At 39.7% G+C, this 22,213-nt stretch overlaps 2 protein-coding genes across 4 annotated transcripts in view; both read right to left on the bottom strand.

Annotated features, from left to right (window-relative positions):
• Nucleotides 1-22,213, bottom strand: part of CD59 (CD59 molecule (CD59 blood group)) — a 202,376-nt gene that overhangs the window by 101,632 nt on the left and 78,531 nt on the right. The window lies entirely within an intron of this gene.
• Nucleotides 20,768-22,213, bottom strand: part of LMO2 (LIM domain only 2) — a 30,947-nt gene continuing 29,501 nt past the window's right edge. For both annotated transcript variants that reach the window (XM_065945523.1, XM_065945524.1), the window contains exon 4: nt 20,768-21,773. In XM_065945523.1, the coding sequence (XP_065801595.1) occupies nt 21,554-21,773 (220 nt within the window). In that variant the 3' untranslated portion in view covers nt 20,768-21,553. The remainder of the gene's footprint in view (nt 21,774-22,213) is intronic.

Raw genomic sequence — 22,213 nt, 5'->3', positions numbered from 1 at the left:
TGCTCTTCTGTCCCAGATGACTGCCTGAGGCTCCACCTTCTCCTCCCACTTCTCAGATCTTGTTGCTACCATTGATTCTTCCTGGGATTCCTTTTCTCTCCATCTCTGCCTATCCAGGTTCTGCTTTCTGGCGCTGAACTCAAAGAACAGCTCCTCCTGGATGCCTTCCCTGGTTCCCCCAAATCTACGTTCTCTATGCTCACTTGGCACTTTGGGGGTTGCTCTGGAATAGAACTCTTCTCATTCGTTCACTAATGACCCTTGCGATGGGTCAGGAACGTGATACTTTCTGCCCTGTGTTAGTTATTGGTAATATTTGTATTTATCTATTTTGGCTGCACTGGTCTTCGTTGCTGTACAAAGACTTTCTCTAGTTGTGGTGAATGGGAGTTACTCTTCTTTGTGGTGCACAGGCGTCTTGCAGTCATTCCTCTCGGTTCAGCTTTCGTGTTCTAGAGCACAGGCTGAGTCGTTGTGATGCATGGGCTTCGTGGCTCCATGTGGGATCTTCCTAGACCAGGGATTGAACCCATGTCCCCTGCTTTGGCAGGTGGACTCTTAACCACTGGACCACCAGGGAAGTCCAGGTATTGGTAATGTTAACTTCTGCTATTTGAATGCAAGGAACATAGACTAGCTCAATATTTTACCTCAAATACATCATATTAAGTCGTGGGAATTTCTTATTTTAAGATATTTTATAGGATCGATTTATATTTTACAAAACTGGACTCATACTACATGGGAATTTCTTATTACCTTGCCATCTAACGATTTGTCTTCTTTTGAGAATAGAAAATAGTATTGGACTTATGACCATAGTTTCTGAGCAAAGTATGCCAAAGGTTATGTTATCCCTTTCTAGCGAGATACTTGTGAGTTTGCATCTCCCTAACACCTCTCACTCCCACTCAAAGTTCTTTTGTTCAGGGATCCTGCTGGCTCACCCATAATTTTAGGCAGATGTGTTTTTCCTTTGCCGGTTTAGCCTGGACCCTCTGCCTCCCCAGCTGCCACCTCCTGCAGGGTGAATGGCTTTCACCCAGAGGAGACATTACAGCTCAGCCCAATGTCCGGGGCCAGTGATGAAAGTCCTGAACAGCCAATCTTCTCTGCTAGAGTGAGTAACCTTTCTTTAGAAGCTGAACTGTTGGTTGTACCCCACTCCCCTGGTTTTCTGCCCAAAATAGAAATGAATGACATCAGACTGGACCCCAAGAATGTCTTTACAATGGGAATTTTTCTCCTTTGACAGAAGATTGAAAGCAACAATATAAAATCTAGATGCAGTTGGGATTGGGGCTGCCACTTAGGGTTATTTCAGTTAAGCACTGCATGCTGCTCCTCATCTAAAAGCGCACCATTTACTTCATAGACACCTTTATTATCCTGAAAATGTTTGTATGTTTATTATTATTGTTTATCACAAAGATATGTGGTTTGTATATTTATTATGACTTCCTGGCAGATGGCAGTAAAGTGTCTTGTTTTAAGAGGTCTAATATATTTTGTTCTGCTTCCATACACAAAGGAAAAATGAGTCAATAATCAAAACCAATAACTGGTCTAACATCATCTAAAATATTTTTGCTTCTGAACAAGAAACTTTTTCTATTGATGTACTGATAGGTGAGTATTTCAAAAATTTTAAAATTTAAAAAATCATCATTGTTAGTGTACAACTAATGTAATGTTTCATGTTGCATCACATCATCTCCTGTTTATTTGCTGTATTCAAAAGGTATTGCTGACTTCCCAACATAAATCTATAAGAAGTTTCATTATTCTATGAGTCACCATCAAACTACATATGCTCAAATGGTCTATAAAATAAATTATATGCACATAAATTAGAGATCACCATTTAATGACCTAGAAATTACATAATAGCAATTACTTGTTATGGCTATTCTGTTAGTGAGAGTATTAACACTTGACAATATTTATCATCTTGTTGAGTATATATTTTGTATGTTATATACATGTAGGATTCTAAGATAAAATATGAATCAATTTTTAATCAGATTCTATGAAAGCATTTTTAAAATTGATTTCAGAATCAGAAAACAGAAGAAAATGAAAAAGAATAATTTATATCATTAAATACATTTTGGAGAAGATGGAATGAGGGGTCAGTCTACTGGATTAGGAAGGATATAGAAGAGAAAACATTAAACTGGAGATCTATCTATCCAGATATAAGTATATGTATATGCCTATCCAGGTATCCAACTATGTAATCTGAATATTTAACAATTTGAATGTTAACCACACTCCAACTGAAATTTGTCTATCTTATGTAAGAAATTATGTAACTTTTTATTATATTTATTTTCTTCAAAGTTTATCAAATTTAACTATCATCAGTGAAAGTGAGAAGATTTCAGAAACTGGATATCCATAAACTCTTACTAATGACCAAAAACCCTACAGTATTCTACCTCTAGGACTTCTGTGTTTTATCTATATTAAAAATTATTTGGGGATAGAGGAAAGTTATCAACCGAAATGAAAACATAAAGAAGGACTGGCAGTATGCATCACACATTACTAATAAGCTGATAAATGCTATGATAGTGTTAAGAGCTTAAAGTTGAAATATGTATTTGAATACTATGTATTCAAATACATAGTATTCAAATACATATTTGAATTTGAATACTATGTATTGAGAGAGATGCAGACAAAGATACCTGTAAAATGAGAAACAACACTGGGAGCACATACTATACCTAATTTTGGCCAGGCTGTATCTAGGGAGGCCTCAAGTACAGAGATGAAAATGGCCTTTCTTTGGCAGAAACTAAAAATTCAATAACATAATGGCACATTGATTAACAAATAATGTTATACATTTTTAAAGGCCCAAAATATAAAACCAGATAATTACAATTGTAGTAGATGTGGGGACTTCTCTGGCAGTCCAGTGGTTAAAATTATAGCAGATGCAATGAATTAATGAATTTTGAAAAAGATAAGAAATGAAATTATTATTGGATTATTTTGGAAACAACCCCTGGTATAAACCTTTTAGAACATGTCATGTTAGATTTGTGGATTTCCAACAAGCAAGCATTTCATATGTGAATGTCTAACAGAGGAGGTTGACCAGTAGATGACAAGACGAAAGCAAGCATATACATTTTTTCAAGACAACTTACAAAAACTGAATCTAAAGAAATATTGGATTCAGTAATGTCACAAGTATGTGTAGAGAATGTACTGAATTGCTACAGAAGATTCTCCAAAAAATGAACAAAGCCTAGGGGATTCTATATTTTTTGTTTTGCCTATTCTTTACATTTGGCATTGAATGATGTGGCAAAAAGATATTCTGAAAACTGAATTTTTTATATCATCCAAGAAATTGTATAACTACTCTTTTTGCTTCAATCAAATGTTGAAGTATACTGAACATGCATTTATGGGACATAAAATTTTAAATCATTGTTGAATAGGAGATGGGAAAATTGAGTAGATGCCATCTTGCTACTAAAGCTTAATTAGAGGGAGTATGCAGTGCTTATCAATGTTACAAATAAAAACAGATTCTCAAGTACAAGTCAAAGTACACTTTTGAAAACATTCTCTTTAAAAAGCATTGCTCAGTATTAACTGAAATGAAGGAAAAATTAATGTTGTAAGCAAAATTAGATGGGAACTGGAAGTCAACATCTCTTATGCCCTCAAAAGCATATAATGGACTAAGAAAATCTTTCAAGAAAAATGAATTTATGATAATTACAAAATATTTCTGTTTAACAAGTTGCAACTTCTTGACATTGACTCCAACTTACTTAATATAGAAGCACCAGAGAGGGGAGGAAGATTCATTCAAATATTATTTCCACAATCAATCTACCTCTGATTCAAACTGGTTTCTATTTTTTCTGTAATGATAACAATATTTATTTATTTATTTATTTATTTTTAAAGAACACAGATTTATTCTCTGACAGGTCTGGAGGTCAGAAGTCCAAAATCAGATTCATTGAACTAAAAAATTAAGGTTTGATCAGGGTTAGTTCCTTTTGGAGGCTGTTTCCTTGCCCTTTTCAGCTTCGAGTGGCTACCTGTATTCCTTGGCTTGTGGTCCCTTTCATTTTCAAAGTGTATCACTTCAGCCTCTGCTTCAGTCATCACCTTTTGGCTCTGGCCTCCTTCAATAATATTTCTTTAAAGAAAGGCTTACATATGTAAAATAGATAGCCAATGGGAATTTGCTGGTATGTCTCAGGGAACTTGAACCCAGGGGCTTTGTATCAATCTAGAAAGGTGGGATGGGGAGGGAGATGGGAAGGAGGTTCAAAAGGGAGGACACATAAGTATACCTATGGCTGATTCATGTTGAGGTTTGACTGAAAACAGCAAAATTCTGTAAAGCGATTATAGAAAAACAACAAAATTCTCTAAAGCAATTATCATTCAATTAAAAATTAAAAAATTTTTAAAATTTACGTTGCTGAAATAATATGATGGCCTTTACAGTAGCCTAGATCAGTACTTCTCAAATTTTCTTGTGTATACAGAATGCCTGGGATCTTTGTTCAGTCACTGTGTAATGTCCCACTCTGTGCTACCCCATGGACTACAGCACGCCAGGCCTCCTTGTCCCTCACTATCTCCTGGAGTTTACCCAATTTCATGTCCATCGAGTCAGTAATGCTACCCAACCATCCCTGCCTGGGATCTTATGAAAATGCAAATTCTGATTTGGTAATTCTGGGATGGTACCTGAGATTCTACATTTCTAAAAAGCTCCTGGTTATGCCCTGATTCTCCGTAATTAAAGTAGGTAAGTCCTAGATATCTTGTGTTATTTGAAGAACTACTATCAATTGACTGATGAGCATATTGAGTTTTATGCATCATTCATCAATGTACAAAGAACTAAAAATCCAAATTTGTCTTTTTATAACCAAATATTCTCCCACCAAAATATTGTAATGTTTTTGTGACAATAATTTACCAGTTCTGTTTCCAAATAACTTTGAAACTTTCAAGTTATGATTAATTTTATCAATATCAATATCAGTGAAGAATGTGGCATCTCAAAATTAAATATGCTAAAAACAATGTTAAGTCTGCAGTGTCATAAGAAAGACTGCCAATCTGGTGAACATTTCTATAAAATATGAACTATATTAAAAAGTCAGCACAAAAACTTACTTTTTTGTGCTTACCGTCAAAAAGAATTATTTCTTCCTGGGCAAGATGTCTGTCAATTTTATAACAAATTATTAGATCCAAGTCACTTAAATTTCTAATATGATCACTAAACATTTGAATTTTCTCTCATTTTATGATAGATCACTTAGCTGTGCAACTCATATAAAATTACTGTTTTTCTTTAGTAACTGTTATTGAGAAATAATTAACGTTTTTAATTGGAGGAAGGGGTAGCTTTTTCAAATTTGTGTAAAACGCCACACGGTCTGGTGGTAGCCCTGGTCTGGGTAGCTCTAGTAGCAGTAGGGTCCATCACTAAGGTGTATCTGACTCTTTGTGACCCCATGGACTGTAGCCCACCAGGCGGCTCTGGACATGGGATTCTCCAGGCAAGAATACTGGAGTGGGTTGCCATTCCCTTCTCCAGAGGATCTTCCCGACCCAGGGTTGAACCCAGGTCTCCTGAATTGCAGGTGGATTCTTCATGTTTGAGCTACAGGGAAGACCTGTAATGTTCATAATAACGAATAAATAAGGTTTGGGGAAGTGTACATAATAAGGAATAAAATGACCTATGAAACCCATTTACCTGGTCTCAGGGTTTTGGTACCTTGAAATTCCTGTCGTGTGATTAGAGTCACAGTATAATCTGGCCTCCAAATAGCTACAAGGATATTCATGCTACTAAGGAGAACAGCATTCTTGGCTCTAGGTCCATCTGCTAGATGCCCAGAAAGACCAACCACCAAGACCTCGTGAGAAAAAGAGGCACTGTGGTCCTGCATGGCACAGAACCCTGGAGTCCAGGCTGTAAGGCAGCTCAAGCTAAAAACCCCTTTCTTCCATCCTCGGCAGTCCACACTCCAGCCACACAAGCGTGACTCATTCTTGCCCCGCCTCCGTCCTCATTCCCTTCTGTCTTTGCTACTCTCTCTGTGTGGGTCAATTCAAGAGAGAATCCGATTGGACTAATGCGGTCACTTTCGGTCCTGCTGGACAAAACTCCTTAACTAGAACCCCCTTGCTAAGGGAGTATTTAGAGGACCCCACCATGGCAGTTCTTCTAAGCAGGGGCCAGTGCATAAGAACCCCTTGCTTTCAGAGTGGGGATATATGGGCTGCCTGAGTAATGAACCTTTTGAAAACAGTCCTATTGTTTTAAAAACACCTTTGATGGAAAAAAAATTTTTTATAGAGGGCATCTATTTCTCTGAATAGAATAGTGATGCCTGCCTATTTTAGAAAATATAATAAAAGATAAAAAATAAAACAATCACTGTTAAATATGATGTATTTTCTTCTAGTTAGATATGTATATTTTAAGTATGTGCATGTGTGCTAAGTCTGACTCTGTGCAACCCTATGGACTATAGCCCACCAGGCTCCTCTGTCCATGGGGTTCTCCAGGCAAGAATACTGGAGTGGGTTGCCGTTTCCTACTCCAAGGGATGTTCTGGATCCAGGATGGAATCTGCATCTCTTAGGTCTCAGGCAGGTTCTTTACTATGGCACAACCTGGGAAGCCCATATATAAGTTTAGCTACATGCATATATAAACCTTTATAAGATTTGAGATTACACTTTTTTTTTCATTTATGTTGTGAGAGTTTTACCTAGGTCATAAAAAAAAAAAAATCTTCCAAGACACCCTTGCTAATGGTTCCCTTATACTTCAAGAGGTGGGCCATTATCAGCTGCTTCACTATTGCAGAACAGATGTTAATTTTTAAGCTGACTTCATCTGTATGAAAATGTTGGAGGGGTGACTCTGGGGACAGTTCAGCGTGTCGTGCTTTGGGACTTTCATCTCTAGGCCAGACTGAGGCAAAACATTTCTGACTTCTGCCTCCAGGTCAGCTTTGGCAGCCCAACCTCCATCTGCACCCGTGGAAGCTGAAAGAGGTGGAGGACCTGGCCTGGGGATTTTCTGCACATATTTCTGGGAAGGAGTTGGTGGTAAAGGGTTACAGGATTAGAGAGCTAAGCTGAAGGGCTGCACCTGGAGGCCGTCCTGCGTGCTGAATTTACAACAGGAACCTGGGAGTCGTATAAATGAGTAATGCTTCATGATGCTCTTTTCCAAGCGAGCTGCAGAAATTGGCAGGGGCCCTTCAGTGTGTTGTCGATGTGTCTGGAATTCAAATAATTTGATTCTGAGATACCATGACAATGGGAAGCAAGGCATTACCTTGAGAGAATGATGGCAGAGACAGCTGCTGCAACCAATATTCATGGAAGATGTGGCACTAACAACTGTTCTCCATCCGCTGTCCTCCCGAAATTTCTATCCTATCTCCTTCCAGTTGCCCTTACTCAAGGGCATTAAATTAAAAAGTAACATCACTGGTAATTCTTCTTTATTTTTTCCTCTAGTCCAGGCAGTGAAGAATGGGGAAAGTGAAATAAAAACCTTGACCGAAACTGATATGTCTCTTTAAAAAAATGATACTGACATTAGACACAGCTCAGAAGAGTGTGCATTTGAATATCAGGTAGCATTGCAATGTGTAACATCACTTGCTTCTTCTTTTAAATTTGTCTTTGTTGACTGAATGCTTTAATATTTTTCCAAGGTGTAATAGCTGAGAGGATTCTGTCAGTAATGACAGGAGATCTGGTGAGCTGGGTCCTGTTATCTTTCGAATCACAAGGATTTTGCTTGTGCTGGTTGTTGCTTCCATTAGGGGAGCTGATAACCAGATTCAGGCTTTATTTGCCCAAATATATTGCTCATGCTACCTCTTATTTGTAGAGCATTTAGCTTTTCTGAAACACTTCTTTTAAGAAGCCTTTTTATCCATGGTGTCACACTCTGGAGAAGAACTGTGGGCTGTGAGCTGTTGGTCACAGGCTTGCCACTGTGACTTTCTTTCTGTTTATCTCCTTTTCTCCATCTAAAAATGGAAAGTGTTGGTCTTTCCCCCCATATCCCCAATTCCCTGATTCTATTAACTCATTTGACAATTTATTGCAACTAGTAGCATTGACAAAGTTCCCAGGTACCTTGACTCCGTATTTCCTACAAAAGTCATATTTCTAGACAATCCTGGTGGTCCAGTGGTTAAGACTGTGCTTCCATGACAAGGAACACAGGTTTGATCCCTGGTCAGGGAACTAAAATCCCACAAGTCTTGCAGTTCAGCTAAAAATATATATATTTATTTAATATGAATTGGGAAAATTTAACATTTTTACTCTTTATTAACTTGTTGATTGGTTCTGAGAAGGTGAACATGTACATAATAATTGTGACCATTTAAAGAGCATTTACTCTGTGACCAGTACTGTTCTAATTCTCTACTTTCGTAACCCCATGAAGTAGGTAGGTAGGAATTATTATTCTAACTTTAAAATTGTAAGAAGTAATTTGGCATATCTGGTTTCTGCTACAGAAGTACTTTGGACAGACAGTCAAGAAGAGGTAATGAATGGATGAAAATTTATCTGTAATATGTCCCCCAACTGTGACTGTGTTAGTCACTTAGTCTGTGTCGGACTCTTTGCGACCCCATGGACTGTAGCCTGCCAGGCCCCTCTGTCCATGGAATTCTCCAGGCAAGAATACTGGAGTGGGTTGCCATTCTCTTCTCCAGGGGATCTTCCTGACCCAGGAATAGAAGCTGAGTCTCCCACATTGCAGGGAAATTCTTTACCATCTGAGCCACCAGGGAAGCAAGCAGATTTAGCCTTTCTCCTGGATTTGTGAATTTAGGATCAAACCTTAAGACATGAAGCCAATGTCCAAGGAACAAAGATAAATTCAGCAGTGATATCAATTCACCTTCATGAAAACTGCCCAGGAACGTGGTCAGGGGTGTGCCCTGAGGAGTTATGATCGACTCACAGGTCTCTTGCTATGGAATTAGTGTTGCAGCTGGCCAGCATTTAGACCATTATTCCTTCCTAGTTCACAAGCACTTCATTTGCAGCCATGGCTCCAGAGTCAGAGCCGCTGATGTACTGGGGAACCTAGAAGGCTTACATTTGGGTCTATATTATCAACCCCTGTTGGGCCACAAGCAGCTTGCTTCCATTACTGCAGTATTCTATTCCATATGTGCCAAGATATATGGAAATATTCAGAAGCATTAGAAGAAAATTTGTTCTTTTTTTTTGCTTGCTCTTACTGGGAAAGAGAATTCCACCAAAATGTCCATTTCAACTCAAAGTCAGGAATTCCTTGTGGGACAAAAAAAGAGGATATCATGTGTAAACCAGAATAGTCACACAAAATAACCCAGATTTATGTGTATTCCATGAAAATGAAGTGGTATTTCATTAGCATCTCCCCACCCAACCTCTCTCTCTCCAGCACGGTAAACTATACTTCTTGTATCCAAAAATATTTCTAAAGACTGGAAGTCACGGGAGAGGTCAGCTTCCCTCTGGCTTCTATGGCCCATCTTGAGTTACCACTGGAGCATGATGGCCCAGAAATGGTGCCAGGGGAGGCCACTCATTTGAGCCTCCTTCCTTCACACCAGGGAACCAGGCCCTCAGCCTCTCAGATCTAGATACGTGATGTCATCAGTGTCCCAGAGGTGGTGGGACATGGGAACGCAACTCACACAAGATTAAACTATAACCAAGAATGCAGTTATAACATTCCAAAATTAAATTATCTAGGACCAACTCTCCCTGTCGGAAAACTACCAGGGAAGCCCAACCGTAACAGAAGGCTGTTGTGAAGGCTGTTGAATGAGTCAGACAATGACTAGAGGCTTAGAAAGTGTCCCTGAGCTGGCAATTGAATCTTGTGTCAGGCCCTAAATTCTTTCATGCCCCTCTGGAATGGATACCCCCTACCCCCAATCCCAGTTCCTGGCAACCATTGATTTATTTTACATCACTGCTTTCCCCGTTTCTCGAACCTCAGTAAATGGACTTGTGTAATCCATAGCCTTTTGTGTCTGGTTTCCATCAGGGCAGTGATTTTTGAGACCCATTCATGTTGCTTGTATCAGTAGGTTTTAATTTTTCCTTGTATGGCTGAGTAGTCTTCCATTTGTGCATCTCCTTTAGCAAAATTTCTATTCAAATCTTTTGTCTGTTTTAGATGAGTTATCTTCAAATATTGTGTTATAAGGGTTCATTAAATATTCAGGATTGTTGTTTAATCGCTAAGTTATGTCTGACTTGAATTTAATATTCTTATGCTGTTTTAAATGGTCTTTGATTTTCTTTCAGATTCTGATTTTTTTGTTGCTAGTGTATGTAAATACAGTTGATTTTTGTATTCTGTTACCTTGCTAAACTCCTTAGTTCTAAGTAGGCTTTTTGGGGAGATTCCTTTAAATTTATACATAGTCAAGCTTTCTGTTTATAAAAAGGCAACTTCACTTCTTTCTCAATCCACTCGCTTTCTATTTCTTTTTTCTTCCTTGTTACACTGGTTAGAATCTTTAGCACAATGTTGAGAAGTTACGAGTGGGCATCCTTGAATTTTTCCCAAACTGAAAGTTTCAATCTTTCATATTATGTATAATTTTAATTGTGGGTTTTTCATATTAATAGATTTTCTTTATCGCATCTGTCTATGTACACGCAACACATCCAATTGGCTTTGTTTCTTTGGAGAACACTGACTAATATCTTGTGTCTCTTACATAGTATCTTATGTGAAAACTCGTGTGTGTGCTTTAATCAATTCTGAGCTATTATCACCCATTATCTCTTCAAATATTTCCTCTTCCTAGGTCTCTCTATTCTTTCCTTTTGGAACTCCTAGTTCAGTTCAGTTCAGGTGCTCAGTCGCTCAGTCATGTCCAACTCTTTGCGACCCCATGGACTGCAGCATGCCAGGCCTTCCTGTCCATCACCAACTCCCGGAGCCTACTCAAACTCACGGTCATTGCGTTGGTGATGCCATCCAACTATCTCATCCTCTGTCATCTCCTTCTCCTCCCGCCTTCAATCTTTTCCAGCGTCAGGGTCTTTTCCAATGAGTCAGTTCTTTGCATCAGGTGGCCACAGTATTGGAGTTTCAGCTTCACCATCAGTCCTATCAATGAATATTTAGGACTAATTTCCTTTAGGATGGACTGGTTGAATCTCCTTGCTGTCCAAGGGACTCTTAAGAGTCTTCTTCAACACTACAGTTCAAAAGCATCAATTCTTCGGTGCTCAGCTTTCTTTATAGTACAATTCTCACATCCATACATGACTACTGGAAAAACCATAGCCTTGACTAGACGAACCTTTGTTGCTAAAGTAATGTCTCTGCTTTTTAATATGCTGTCTAGGTTGGTCACAGCTTTTCTTCCAAGGAGCAAGCGTCTTTTAATTTCATGGCTGCAGTCACTATCTGCAGTGATTCTGGAGCCCCCAAAATAAAGTCTCTCACTGTCTCCACTGGTTCCCCATTTATTTGCCATGAAGTGATGGGACCAGATGCCATGGTCTTAGTTTTCTGAATGTTGAGCTTTAAGCCAACTTTTTCACTCTCCTCTTTCACTTGTATCAAGAGGCTCTTTAGTTCTTCTTCACTTTCTGCCATAGGGGTGGTGTCATCTGCATATCTGAGGTGATTGATATTTCTCCCGGCAATCTTGATTCCAGCTTGTGCTTCATCCAGCCCAGCATTTCACATGATGTACTCTGCATATAAGTTAAATAAGCAGAGTGAAATATACAACCTTGATGTACTCCTTTCCTGATTTGGAACCAGTCTGTTGTTCCATGTCCAGTTCTAATTCTTGCTTCTTGACCTGCATACAGATTTCTCAAGAGGCAGGTCAGGTGGTCTGGTATTCCCATCTCTTGAAGAGTTTTCCACAGTTTATTGTGATCCACACAGTCAAAGGCTTTGGCATAGTCAATGAAGCAGAAGTAGTTTTTTTTCTAGAACTCTCTTGCTTTTTCGATGATCCAGAGGATGTTGGCAATTTGATCTCTGGTTCCTCTGCCTTTTCTAAATCCAGTTTGAACATCTGGAAGTTCACAGTTCACATACTGTTGAAGTCTGGCTTGGAGAATTTTGAGCATTACTTTGCTAGCATGTAAGATGAGTGAAGTAATGTGCAGTAGTTTGAACATTCTTTGGTATTGCCTTTCTTTGGGATTGGAATGAAAACTGACCTTTTCCAGTCCTGCGACCACTGCTGAGTTTTGCTAGCATATTGAGTTCAGCACTTTCACAGCATCATCTTTTAGTAGGTATAGGTTGAAATTTCTCATTCTAACTTCCGTTTTTCTTAATCTCATTCTGGGTGATTTTCTTAACTCTGTCTGTTGGCTCACTAATTCTTTGTTAAGCTGTTATGCTGTTTAACCCCTTCATTGAATTTTAAATTTCAGTTCTTTTGTTTTTCTTTCTAGAGGTTCTATCTGATACTTGTTCAAATCTACATTAAAAAAAATAGACTTGTTCTGTTAGTATACTAAGTAAATAATATATTTAATATATTCTTAATATATTTAATCATTTAAAAATGTATTTATTTTATATTATCCTTTAAACTGTTTTTCTTTGAACTGAAATTCTTGGGGTCTACGTGTATTATATTTTCTGATACTTGTTCATAGGAAGATGTACACTTTGCATTTTACTTATTTATTTAAAGCTCATCTTGAGTAACACTTTAGATTTTCATGGACATTTTGCATAATCTAAGTTTAGTTTTCTGTGGAAATTCTGCATGATCTGCAAGTACGTTGCTTCAGAGAAAGTTGGTGTTTGTTTCTTCCCAGTGAGACAGGAAGAATCACTGGACCAGTGTAGATCTTTATGATAATTTTCTGGGCTGTGTGTGTATTGTCAGTTCAGAATCTGTACAAGCAGTAGGCCTGAGATGCTGAGTACCCAGGGGAAACTTGTGCTTGCTCTCATCCAGTATATCCAGGCAGAGATTACAAAATTCCTTGACATCTCTCTGAGTCTGTGGATAGATTTTTTTCTCCAGTCCACTCTTTCACTGTTGATGTGGCCCTTTGCTATCTCTGCTTTTATGTAGGTTTTTGTTTCCACTTCACAACAATCCTCATCCCTTAATCCCTGCGTGGTGCCACACTGCAGTGGTCAGTAACTCCCCCAGCACTTCTCAGAAATAACTTGATGTAATTTTTCTGACCTTTATTTCTGGATCTAATATTTTCTATATTTGTTTCTCCTGCAGTTCAATTTTGCATTTAAATATCTTTTGATAAATTATATTAAAAAGTTACAGGTGTTGTAGGTTATCTTAGGGTGTCATCTTGCCTAAATGAAACATTCTCATTAGATTTATTTAGATTTTAGATTTTATCACTATTACAGGTTTTGTAGTGTTGGATCTGATGCATCTTACCTTCCCTTGCTCAGTAATGCTGAGCATACCCACTGTTGGGCACCTTGGTTTCCTTATAAACCATGGCAAGCAGGATCTGGAGCTTCACTTTCTAGTGGTTACCAGAGGGAAAAGGGTTGGGGAGTGGGGCAAAATGGGTAAAGGGCATCAACTGTATAGTGATGGGTTGAAACTAAATTTTTGGTGGTAAGCACACTGGGCTCAGTGGTAAAGAAGCTGCCTGCCAATGCAGGAGATGCAGAAGACATGGGTTTGATCCTTGGGTTAGGAAGAGCCCTTAGAGGAGGAAATGACAACCCACTCCAGTATTCCTGCCTGGAAAATCCCAGGGACAGAGGAACCTGGCAGGCTACAGTGCATAGGGTCTCAAAGAGTCGGACATGACTGAGCACCCACACACACTCTAGGGTATACAGAAGTACACATGAAACTTATATCATGTTATAAACCAGTTACTTCAAATAAAAAAGATTCATATTCTTTTCTAATGATACCAATTACCCAGAACTTAAGATCAGCCATCTTTTTTTCTTTAATCACCAGGTAAGGAAGGAAAGATCTGTCTATATTCAAATGAAAATTTTCTCTTCTCAGTAGCTCATTTCCTTTGATTACACAAAGCAAGTAAAACCTTAGCAAACACGGCAAATTGTGTTGCAACAGACACCATGAAGACAGAGTTTCTTCAACAAAATAATGACACCCAAGATGGTTAAGAATCCCCTATTAATAGTAATAACAAGAAAACAACCATGTTTTTAGTGTATGCTAAGTAATTTCAGCTACCTCTGAAGAGTATCTTGATCCTACTGACTTTCTCCATCCTCATTGCAAACACACTCCTCCAAGCCACTGTCATTTCTCACTTGGCTTAAGCAATATTCCCCCATCTGGCCTCTCAATAAAAAGCATGTTTAACAACAATAGTGATAATAAAATGCTGCTGAGAATCAGAGTTTTATTGCTGGAAATAGTGTAGGAAAACTGTAAGAGATTTTATTCTCTGAATTTTGTCCAGTTTGGACTGGATAATTTCAAAAAGCTTTTTCAACTCTGTATTGTTCTGATCAGTGATTTTCAAATTCTCTGTGGAATAGAATCAGTTTTTGTTTTTTTGTTTTTAATTTTCAAACCACCATGGACTGATACTTTGGTAAAATACAATAGAAAGGGAAATGATCAGAAAATTTTAAAAAATAGATTCAACAGACATAAGATTATGAAATTGCTTTGAGAGTGTTAAAGTGTGTTTTAATTATGGCTTACCACATAATAAAATACCTCAGAGCTCAGCAACTTAAGACAGTTATTTATCTCACGTAATTGCTGTGGGTTAGAAACTCAGAACCAGCTTAGGTGGTTGATTCTGACTTAAGAGTCCGTCATGAGTGACCTTCAAGGTTCCAGCCATCTGAAGACCTGACTAGGGCTTGAGGCTCCGCTCTCAAGGTGGCTTCTTCACATTGTAGGCAAGTGCTGGCTGATGGCGAGAGGCCTCAATTCCTTTTTACTGCATGGACCTCTCCGCAGAGCTGACTGAGCATCTTCAGGGCATGGCAACTGGTTTTCTCCAGAGCAAGTCATCCAAGAGACAGCTCAGTGGAAGCCACAAAGTCCCTTATGACCTAACCTCAGACATCACACTGTATCATCTCTGCAATACACTGTTGGTCAGATGTGGTTTAGTTGCTCAGTCGTGTCCGACTAGATGGGTTTGAGTTATTTGAAGTGAGAGACCACACAAGCATGAAGCCAGGAGCAACAGACTCACAGACTTAGGGAATGGACTTATGGTTGCCAGAGGGGAAGGATGGGGGGATGGAGTAGTTAGGGAGTTTGGGATTGACCTGTACACACTGCTATATTTTAAATGGATAACCACCAAGCTCCTAGCATATAGCACAGGGACCTGCTTAGTGTTATGTGGCAGCCTCGATGAGAAGGGAGTTTGGGGAAGAATGGATGCATGTGTAATTATGGCTGGGTCCTTTCGATTTCCACCCGAAACTATTACAACATTGTTAATTGGCCATTCTCCAATACAAAATAAAAAAATTTTTTAAAAAGAATCTCTGGCGGTATCTTGGGAGACTGGCTACTACAAATGCTTACTCCCAATTTTCCCACTTCCCTGTCTGTAAACCAAAATTTAAGGAACAAATTCCTAATCTACAATAAGTTTCTCATCTTGCAGATGAGGCAACTGAGGGCTGCTTGAAGACATACCCCTTAGTCAGAGACAAAAATCAGGTTTCCAGTTTCCATTTCAGTATTCTTTCTATCACATCACATTGACTTCTATCTATGTTACCTACTATTTATCTAAGTGGCGTTTGCCTTGAGCTTCTCATTAAGTAATGAGAATGAATCAGGTGAGGTGGAAAGGCAGTGACACAGAAGCGGCAGCTGTGGGTTTTCTTAGGATCACTGCAAAGCTATCTTCAAGGTGGCCATCAAATAGGGTAATTCAGTGAGTCCGGTTCAAAAGCTTCACAATGTGACAATGGAAATGGACTTGATTTAGCTTCAAAGATTCTATTAACTCAGAGAAATGATGATTTTCTGGGACAATTAACACACAGCCACTGAGAGAGGACGAAAGTCACTTTAGTGCTTTGAAACTTCTTTCAACTCAATTCTTAGATCTTCACACAAAACATTATAGCTTAGATTCCTGGCCCTATAACACGTTTCAGAGCCAGATGATTACATCTTGATCCTGATTTCAAAGGAAATGTAGAATTTGTAGCAAGCTCATTTTATAAGGTTGAGAAATCACCTGCTCCAGAAACTGGCACTCCTGTGAATCCTCCTAAATGCATCATTTATATTATCTGTATTTGGAAGGAATTGCTGGCTTGGGACACATAACCTTTACTTCTAAGTCCAAAAGTGTATTAAAATTGTGACAAACGAATAGTAGAATATCACTGACTTCTAAACTAAGCTATTATCACTCTATCATTTCTCCTGTTCTCCTAATTAAATAAAAAACCTGAGACAAGAAAAAGTCAAGATTTCTGAAGTTTTAAAAAACGTTTTACTTGTTAAAGTATCAAACTTAAAGAAAAGATGCTAGAATAAAAATCGTGCACCTGTGTATCTTTTACCTAGATTCATTTGTTAACTTTTTTTTGGCTGCACCTCACAGCAGGCTGGGAATTCCCCGACCAGGGATGGAACCCACAACTTCTGCAGTGGAAGTGTGGAGTCCTAACTACTGGCCTACCAGGAAAACCCCTTGCCTTTAACAGTTTTTTTTTACTCATTTGCTTTGCCATTTATTCCCCCTGCTCCAACCTCTCTCTCTCTCTCCACACACACACACACACACGAGCGCGCACACACACACATGTGAATTTATTTTATAAGTTCCATAGGTCATGACCCTTTAGTCCTAAGTCTTTCAGTATGTACTACCTAATAGTAGGGACAGTTTGTTTTGTAACCACAGTTGTTAACCTCAATAAATTTAGCATTTGTGCATTAGTTTGAACTAATCTACCTATTCATATTTCAATATTACCAACTGCCCCAGTGATGTCGTCTATAACTTTTCCCCTCTCCAGTACTGGAGGGAAAGAAAAGGGCCAGGTATTAGATTTAGGCGTCAGGTCGTCTTAGCCTTCTTGAATCTGGAACATTCCACAGCCTGCTTTTATTCTTTATGACACCGACATTTTTGAAAATAGAGTTTCATCTCCTCTCTTTTTGAAAATACAATATTCATCATAATGAGTTTGCCTGGTAATTTGTCTCATACTTAGAGCCAAGCTCTGTATCCTCAGGCGGAATGCTAAAACAGGGATGGTGTGTCCTCCGCAGAGGATCACATCTGGAGACACACACGGTCCAACCATCCCTCACCGACTACCTGGTCAAGGTGCTGTCCAATTTCTCCACCGAGTAATTATGGATTTCCCCCTTGCAATGAATAACAATCCATGGGAAGGCACTAAGACCATCCAAGTACCCTGCTCTTTCTTTGTTGAAATTTAGCAGCTATTGATGCTTCTTACTTGATTCTGTCATTTCAGTATGATAGTTTCAGAAGGATAACTTTCCAGCTCCCACACTCTCTTCACATTTACCAGTCAGCATTCAAGATTCTGCTGTAAACGAGAGCCCTTTCTTCTCTCCATTTATTTATTATCAGTATAAACCCACAGGTTATTTTTTCCCTAGCACTTTATAACTCATTACTGTCCTTCATGATTTTCATAATCAAATTGCCCCAGATTTGGCCACTGATAGCCCCTTCAAGCTGGCTTCTTTGTCCTTGTGACATGCCTACATTTTTTAAAGCACTTCCTTACTTTCTAGTGTAATAAGATGTTTCAGGCCCATCTTGTACCTCCATTGCACCCTTCCTCTGTCCCTCAGAGATTCCTGGGTTTAGATTTTGATTTGCCATGCAGACTCAAAACTGTGGAAAACCCCACCTCCCCTGTTTATTCACTCACTGGTCCAGCCCCTCTCCACCCAAAGGTGACCATAATCACCACCACCATGAAAACTCCGGGCTCACTTGACTGCCGGCTCTACAAGGTCGAGGCCTCTGAGTCTTTGCTCTTGTCTGTGTTACCTCCTTACTGGTTTGGGGACATTTAAAATGCCCCAAATAGCCATGCATGGGCCAGTTAAATTGTTTCTCTACTTGTGTTTCCATAACATTTTTTATATACCTTTATTATGGTGTTGATCTGGTATCATTGAACTTTGGTTACATTCCTGGCTAGACTGAAGTCATGTATTTTCAAGTGACCTGGGGAGGAGGGTATTTATTTTCCCTAAACTGCAGATGAGAAACCTGAGGTTCAGGGAGGTGAGCCTAAGAGAAGCAGCAGAGCAGAGGGTGAGGTCTTGATTACAGCCAACTTCTGCCCTTTATTCGTGGTCAGACCTTAAGCAGGCGACTAAGCCTGTCTGTACTTCAGTTTCCCTGGAATCAATGTGGATGATGATAAATAGAAACTGCCACGTGGGGTTGTTTTGTGGCTTAAAGGAGTTAATACTTGTCCAGCCCCTAGAATAGTGCCTGGCACATGGTAAGTGATGGGTAAATGTTTGTTGAGTAATTAAGTGATGTCATTGCAATTCAAATCCCAGTCTTATGATGATAAAGCTCCAAGCCACTGCTCTGTTGTAACTTTGTAGGATTAAGATTCTCTGAGAAGCAGTGATTCTATTTTTGTTTCTGCTTAGTGGCTAAGTCATGCGACCTCATGAACTGCAGCCCGCCAGGCTCCTCTGTCAATGGGATCTCCTAGGCAAGAACACTGGAGTGGGTTGCCATTTCCTTCTCCAGGGGATCTTCCCAACCCAGGGATTGAACCTGCATCTCCTGCATTTTCAGGTAGATTTTTTACTACGGAGTCACCTGGGAAGCCCAGTGACTCCAGACAGTAATTCTATTAGAGACAGCAATAAAAGGAAGCTGGTTCGGGATATAAAACATGAATAAGATAAGAGGAAGTGACATATGCCAGCTAACTGCTGAATTAAGGCATGGACAGGGGAAGGGTGCAGGTGCCTTGTCCTCTGACTCTGGGTCTTGGGGGCGCCGGCTGCACACACAGGTAAGGACCACCAGGTGAACTCTGGGAGCTGGTCCCTCTCGTTACATGGCCTTGTCTCAAGTCAGGTGTGGGTTAGACATTGGGCCCCAAGGGGTGACGTCACAGAGCCTCTGCTTCTGTGTTCCCAATTCTGCAGGATGGTGCTATGCACAATCAGAAAAGTTAGTTATTGCTTTACTGAAGATGGCCAAAGGCGTTGGCCAAGTTCTTGAAACTTATGTGTGTTGTGCTATTGTGGGGGTTAAGAATAAAATTTACATTTCAAAAGCAAGAATCATTTTTATTCTTACCTAATAGTTTACATAACTAAAATCTATTAATAATGTTGATACGGTTAAAAATGGTGGACTGCATTGTGATTGTTCTGGTAGATGACAACTGCTAGCTGAGTTACAAAATTATGTAAAAGTTTTCAGTTTAGAGACCAGGGGTAGACAGTGTTGGTCTACATGTGGAAAGGTTACTTAGGGGTTAACCATTGTGTCAAATATTAGCTATTAACAATTTGGAGCAGATGCTCTACCAAACTGGGAGATGTTGGAGAACATTCTCAAGCTTGAGCATGAGTCGGAAGCATTTTTAGGGCTTGTTAAAACAAAGATTGTTGAATCCCATCCCCAGAGTTTCCAACGCACTCTGTCTGGGATGGAGCCCATGAATCTTCACTTTTAATAAGTTCTCAAGTGACGCTGATATTGCTGGTTCAGGGACCACAGTCAGAGAACCACTTCCCTCTGTTGATTTAGAACAAACATCCCCTCACTGGCAGTCCCTTCCACCACCTGAGTTGAAACTCAATATAACTAGATTTGATTTAAACAGGCCACCTTCAGCAGTCAAATTTCCCAACCACTTTTAGTATTTTACAGACCAAGGGAGCCATCACTTATTTCTCCAGAAGAAAAAACAAACAAACAAAACCCAAGCAAACCTGCAAGTTCTTGAATATCACGGTTAATTAACTGTAGTACTAGATGCATGTTTCTTTTTTTTTTCCCAGTGGGTTTTGTCATACATTGATGTGAATCAGCCATAGAGTTACACGAATTCCCCATCCTAGATGCATGTTTCTGATGTCTTGATAATTAAACACATTAAGACTTTGTGGTTCTTGCCAATATTTTTATGTAACAATTCAAACACACCTCTGTTAGTCTGTCATTGGGACACTCTCGAACCGGAGACCTGAGAGGTGACGACCAGCAGGTGGCGCTCTGAGCCAGTTCATGGTGGGCTGGATGCGGTGAAAGGCAAACACAGGCAAGGTGCCTGCTTTAAATCCTCAAAGTAAGGTTCTTTTAACCACTTGTCATAAAACACCCTGAGACACACGTCTTGGAAAATCGAAGTGTCAAGCTCAGCATCTTTGCCACATTTCAAACTAGGTAATTACCTTCTCTCCCAAAGGGAATCTGTTTTATGTATTTGTGTCCTTTCTAGGTTACAGGTTTCCCAAAGGCAAAGATCTTGCCTTCCGTTCGCTCCATACAATGCTGAAGTGAAATGCTTGTTTTACAATAACAATCTAATTATTCTACGTCCCTCTGAGCTACATGATGACCTGTTACATACTAATTGCTAGTAATATAGAAATGTGCCTGCCTCCTATAAACCCCACACATAAACCTAAGTTTTATTTGACCTGAAGGTAAATTGCTTATTTATTTCTCCTTTTTAACATAAACTCATTTTTCTGCCATCCCAAATTGTAAGTCATTGCCAAATACACAACACTGCATTTTAGTCAGTCATTTTTATTTTCCGCAGAGTTTTTAAACTACACACAACAAATACTTTGATATAATCTAAGATAATAAAATAGTTGAACAATTTTTTTTTTTTTTAGATTTACATTTGTATAGAAACAATCTGTGGAACTCCTCACATCAAAACTAAGGTGTCTAAAAACAGTGATTCATCAGCATTGCTTTAAATAATTGTTTGGTTAAAAGTTGCAGTTTTCATTCTCAACTAAAATGTTGTCTCCATGCAGTGTCCCTTGGGTCCAAAGCTTAAGGCCTTGGTAAGGTGGCCAAGAAGAAAAGGATGGCCACTCTTTATCTCTGTCCCTCCCTCGTATGGAGGACAGGGGCTGGAACAGGGTTCCATAAAAACCAGGAAGAAAATAAATCAATTGCACATCTCTAGTTTTCAAGGGTCAAAGACATAACAAGTCTGGGCAGAACATGTCCCTATCTGTAGATGGAAGCCCCATCATGATGGCACAGCAGGCCCCCAGCACTCTCTCCTTGGCTAATCATGTCAGTTATTACCCATAGGTTGTGGCCACCGTCCCTAAGTTCTCCCTCAAGGTCAATCATTTTGTGACATTAAGTTTTGCCCCTTGCATTATGTCACCTGGATGCTGTGTCTTGGTTCTTGGTGCCCAGTTAGGGTCTACCATCCCCTAAGAAATGCCTCAGCCCACCCTCAAATCCCCAGAATGCCCAACAGCGTAAGACCCCACGGAGACAGTGACTGCTCAGTGAATCTCCTCCCCGAGATGCTGGGGCCCCTGGCCTATATCATCCCATTGATCTTAGTCCACTCGTAGATGTCCTGTTCGCACACTATGTCGGAGTTGATGAGGAGGTATCTGTCACCCACACAGAAATGCTTCTGACAGGCAGCACATTTGAAACATTCCAGGTGATACACTTTGTCCTTCACCCGCATCGTCATCTCGTAGGCACGGATCCGCTTGTCACAGGAGGCACAGAGACCATCTTGGCCGAAAAGCCTGGGGGGGAGAAAGAGAGAAGCTAAAAAGGCAGGGCCCGAGGTAAGACTGGAAGAAAGAGCCCGAGGATGGGTTCCATGATGTAGGCTGGGTTTCCAAGATGTCGGGAAGCAAGAGTTGGGTCCAGACAGATGGCCAACTAATTCATCCACCTCACCACAACTGACTATGACTAATTCACAGTCTTTCCTAGAAGGAAGAGGGTCCTCTGACATGAAACCATGCCTGAGGCACTTGTGTTTGGCATAACTCGTTCCTCTTCTGAGCTCTCTCCCTGCTTCTAGGATGCCCCAGGACCTGCCTCTGTGAAAGGACTGAAGTGATTTAAGAGGTTAGCTGTGTGTAAACTGATACGGCCACGAAGGAGAAGAGTATGGAGATACCTTAAAAAACTAGGAATAAAACTACCATGCGACCCAGCAACCCCCCTACCGGGTAAT

Source organism: Muntiacus reevesi, chromosome 9 (genome assembly GCF_963930625.1).
Source record: "Muntiacus reevesi chromosome 9, mMunRee1.1, whole genome shotgun sequence".
NCBI lineage: Eukaryota > Metazoa > Chordata > Mammalia > Artiodactyla > Cervidae > Muntiacus > Muntiacus reevesi.
This window is presented reverse-complemented; position numbering and strand designations above follow the sequence as displayed.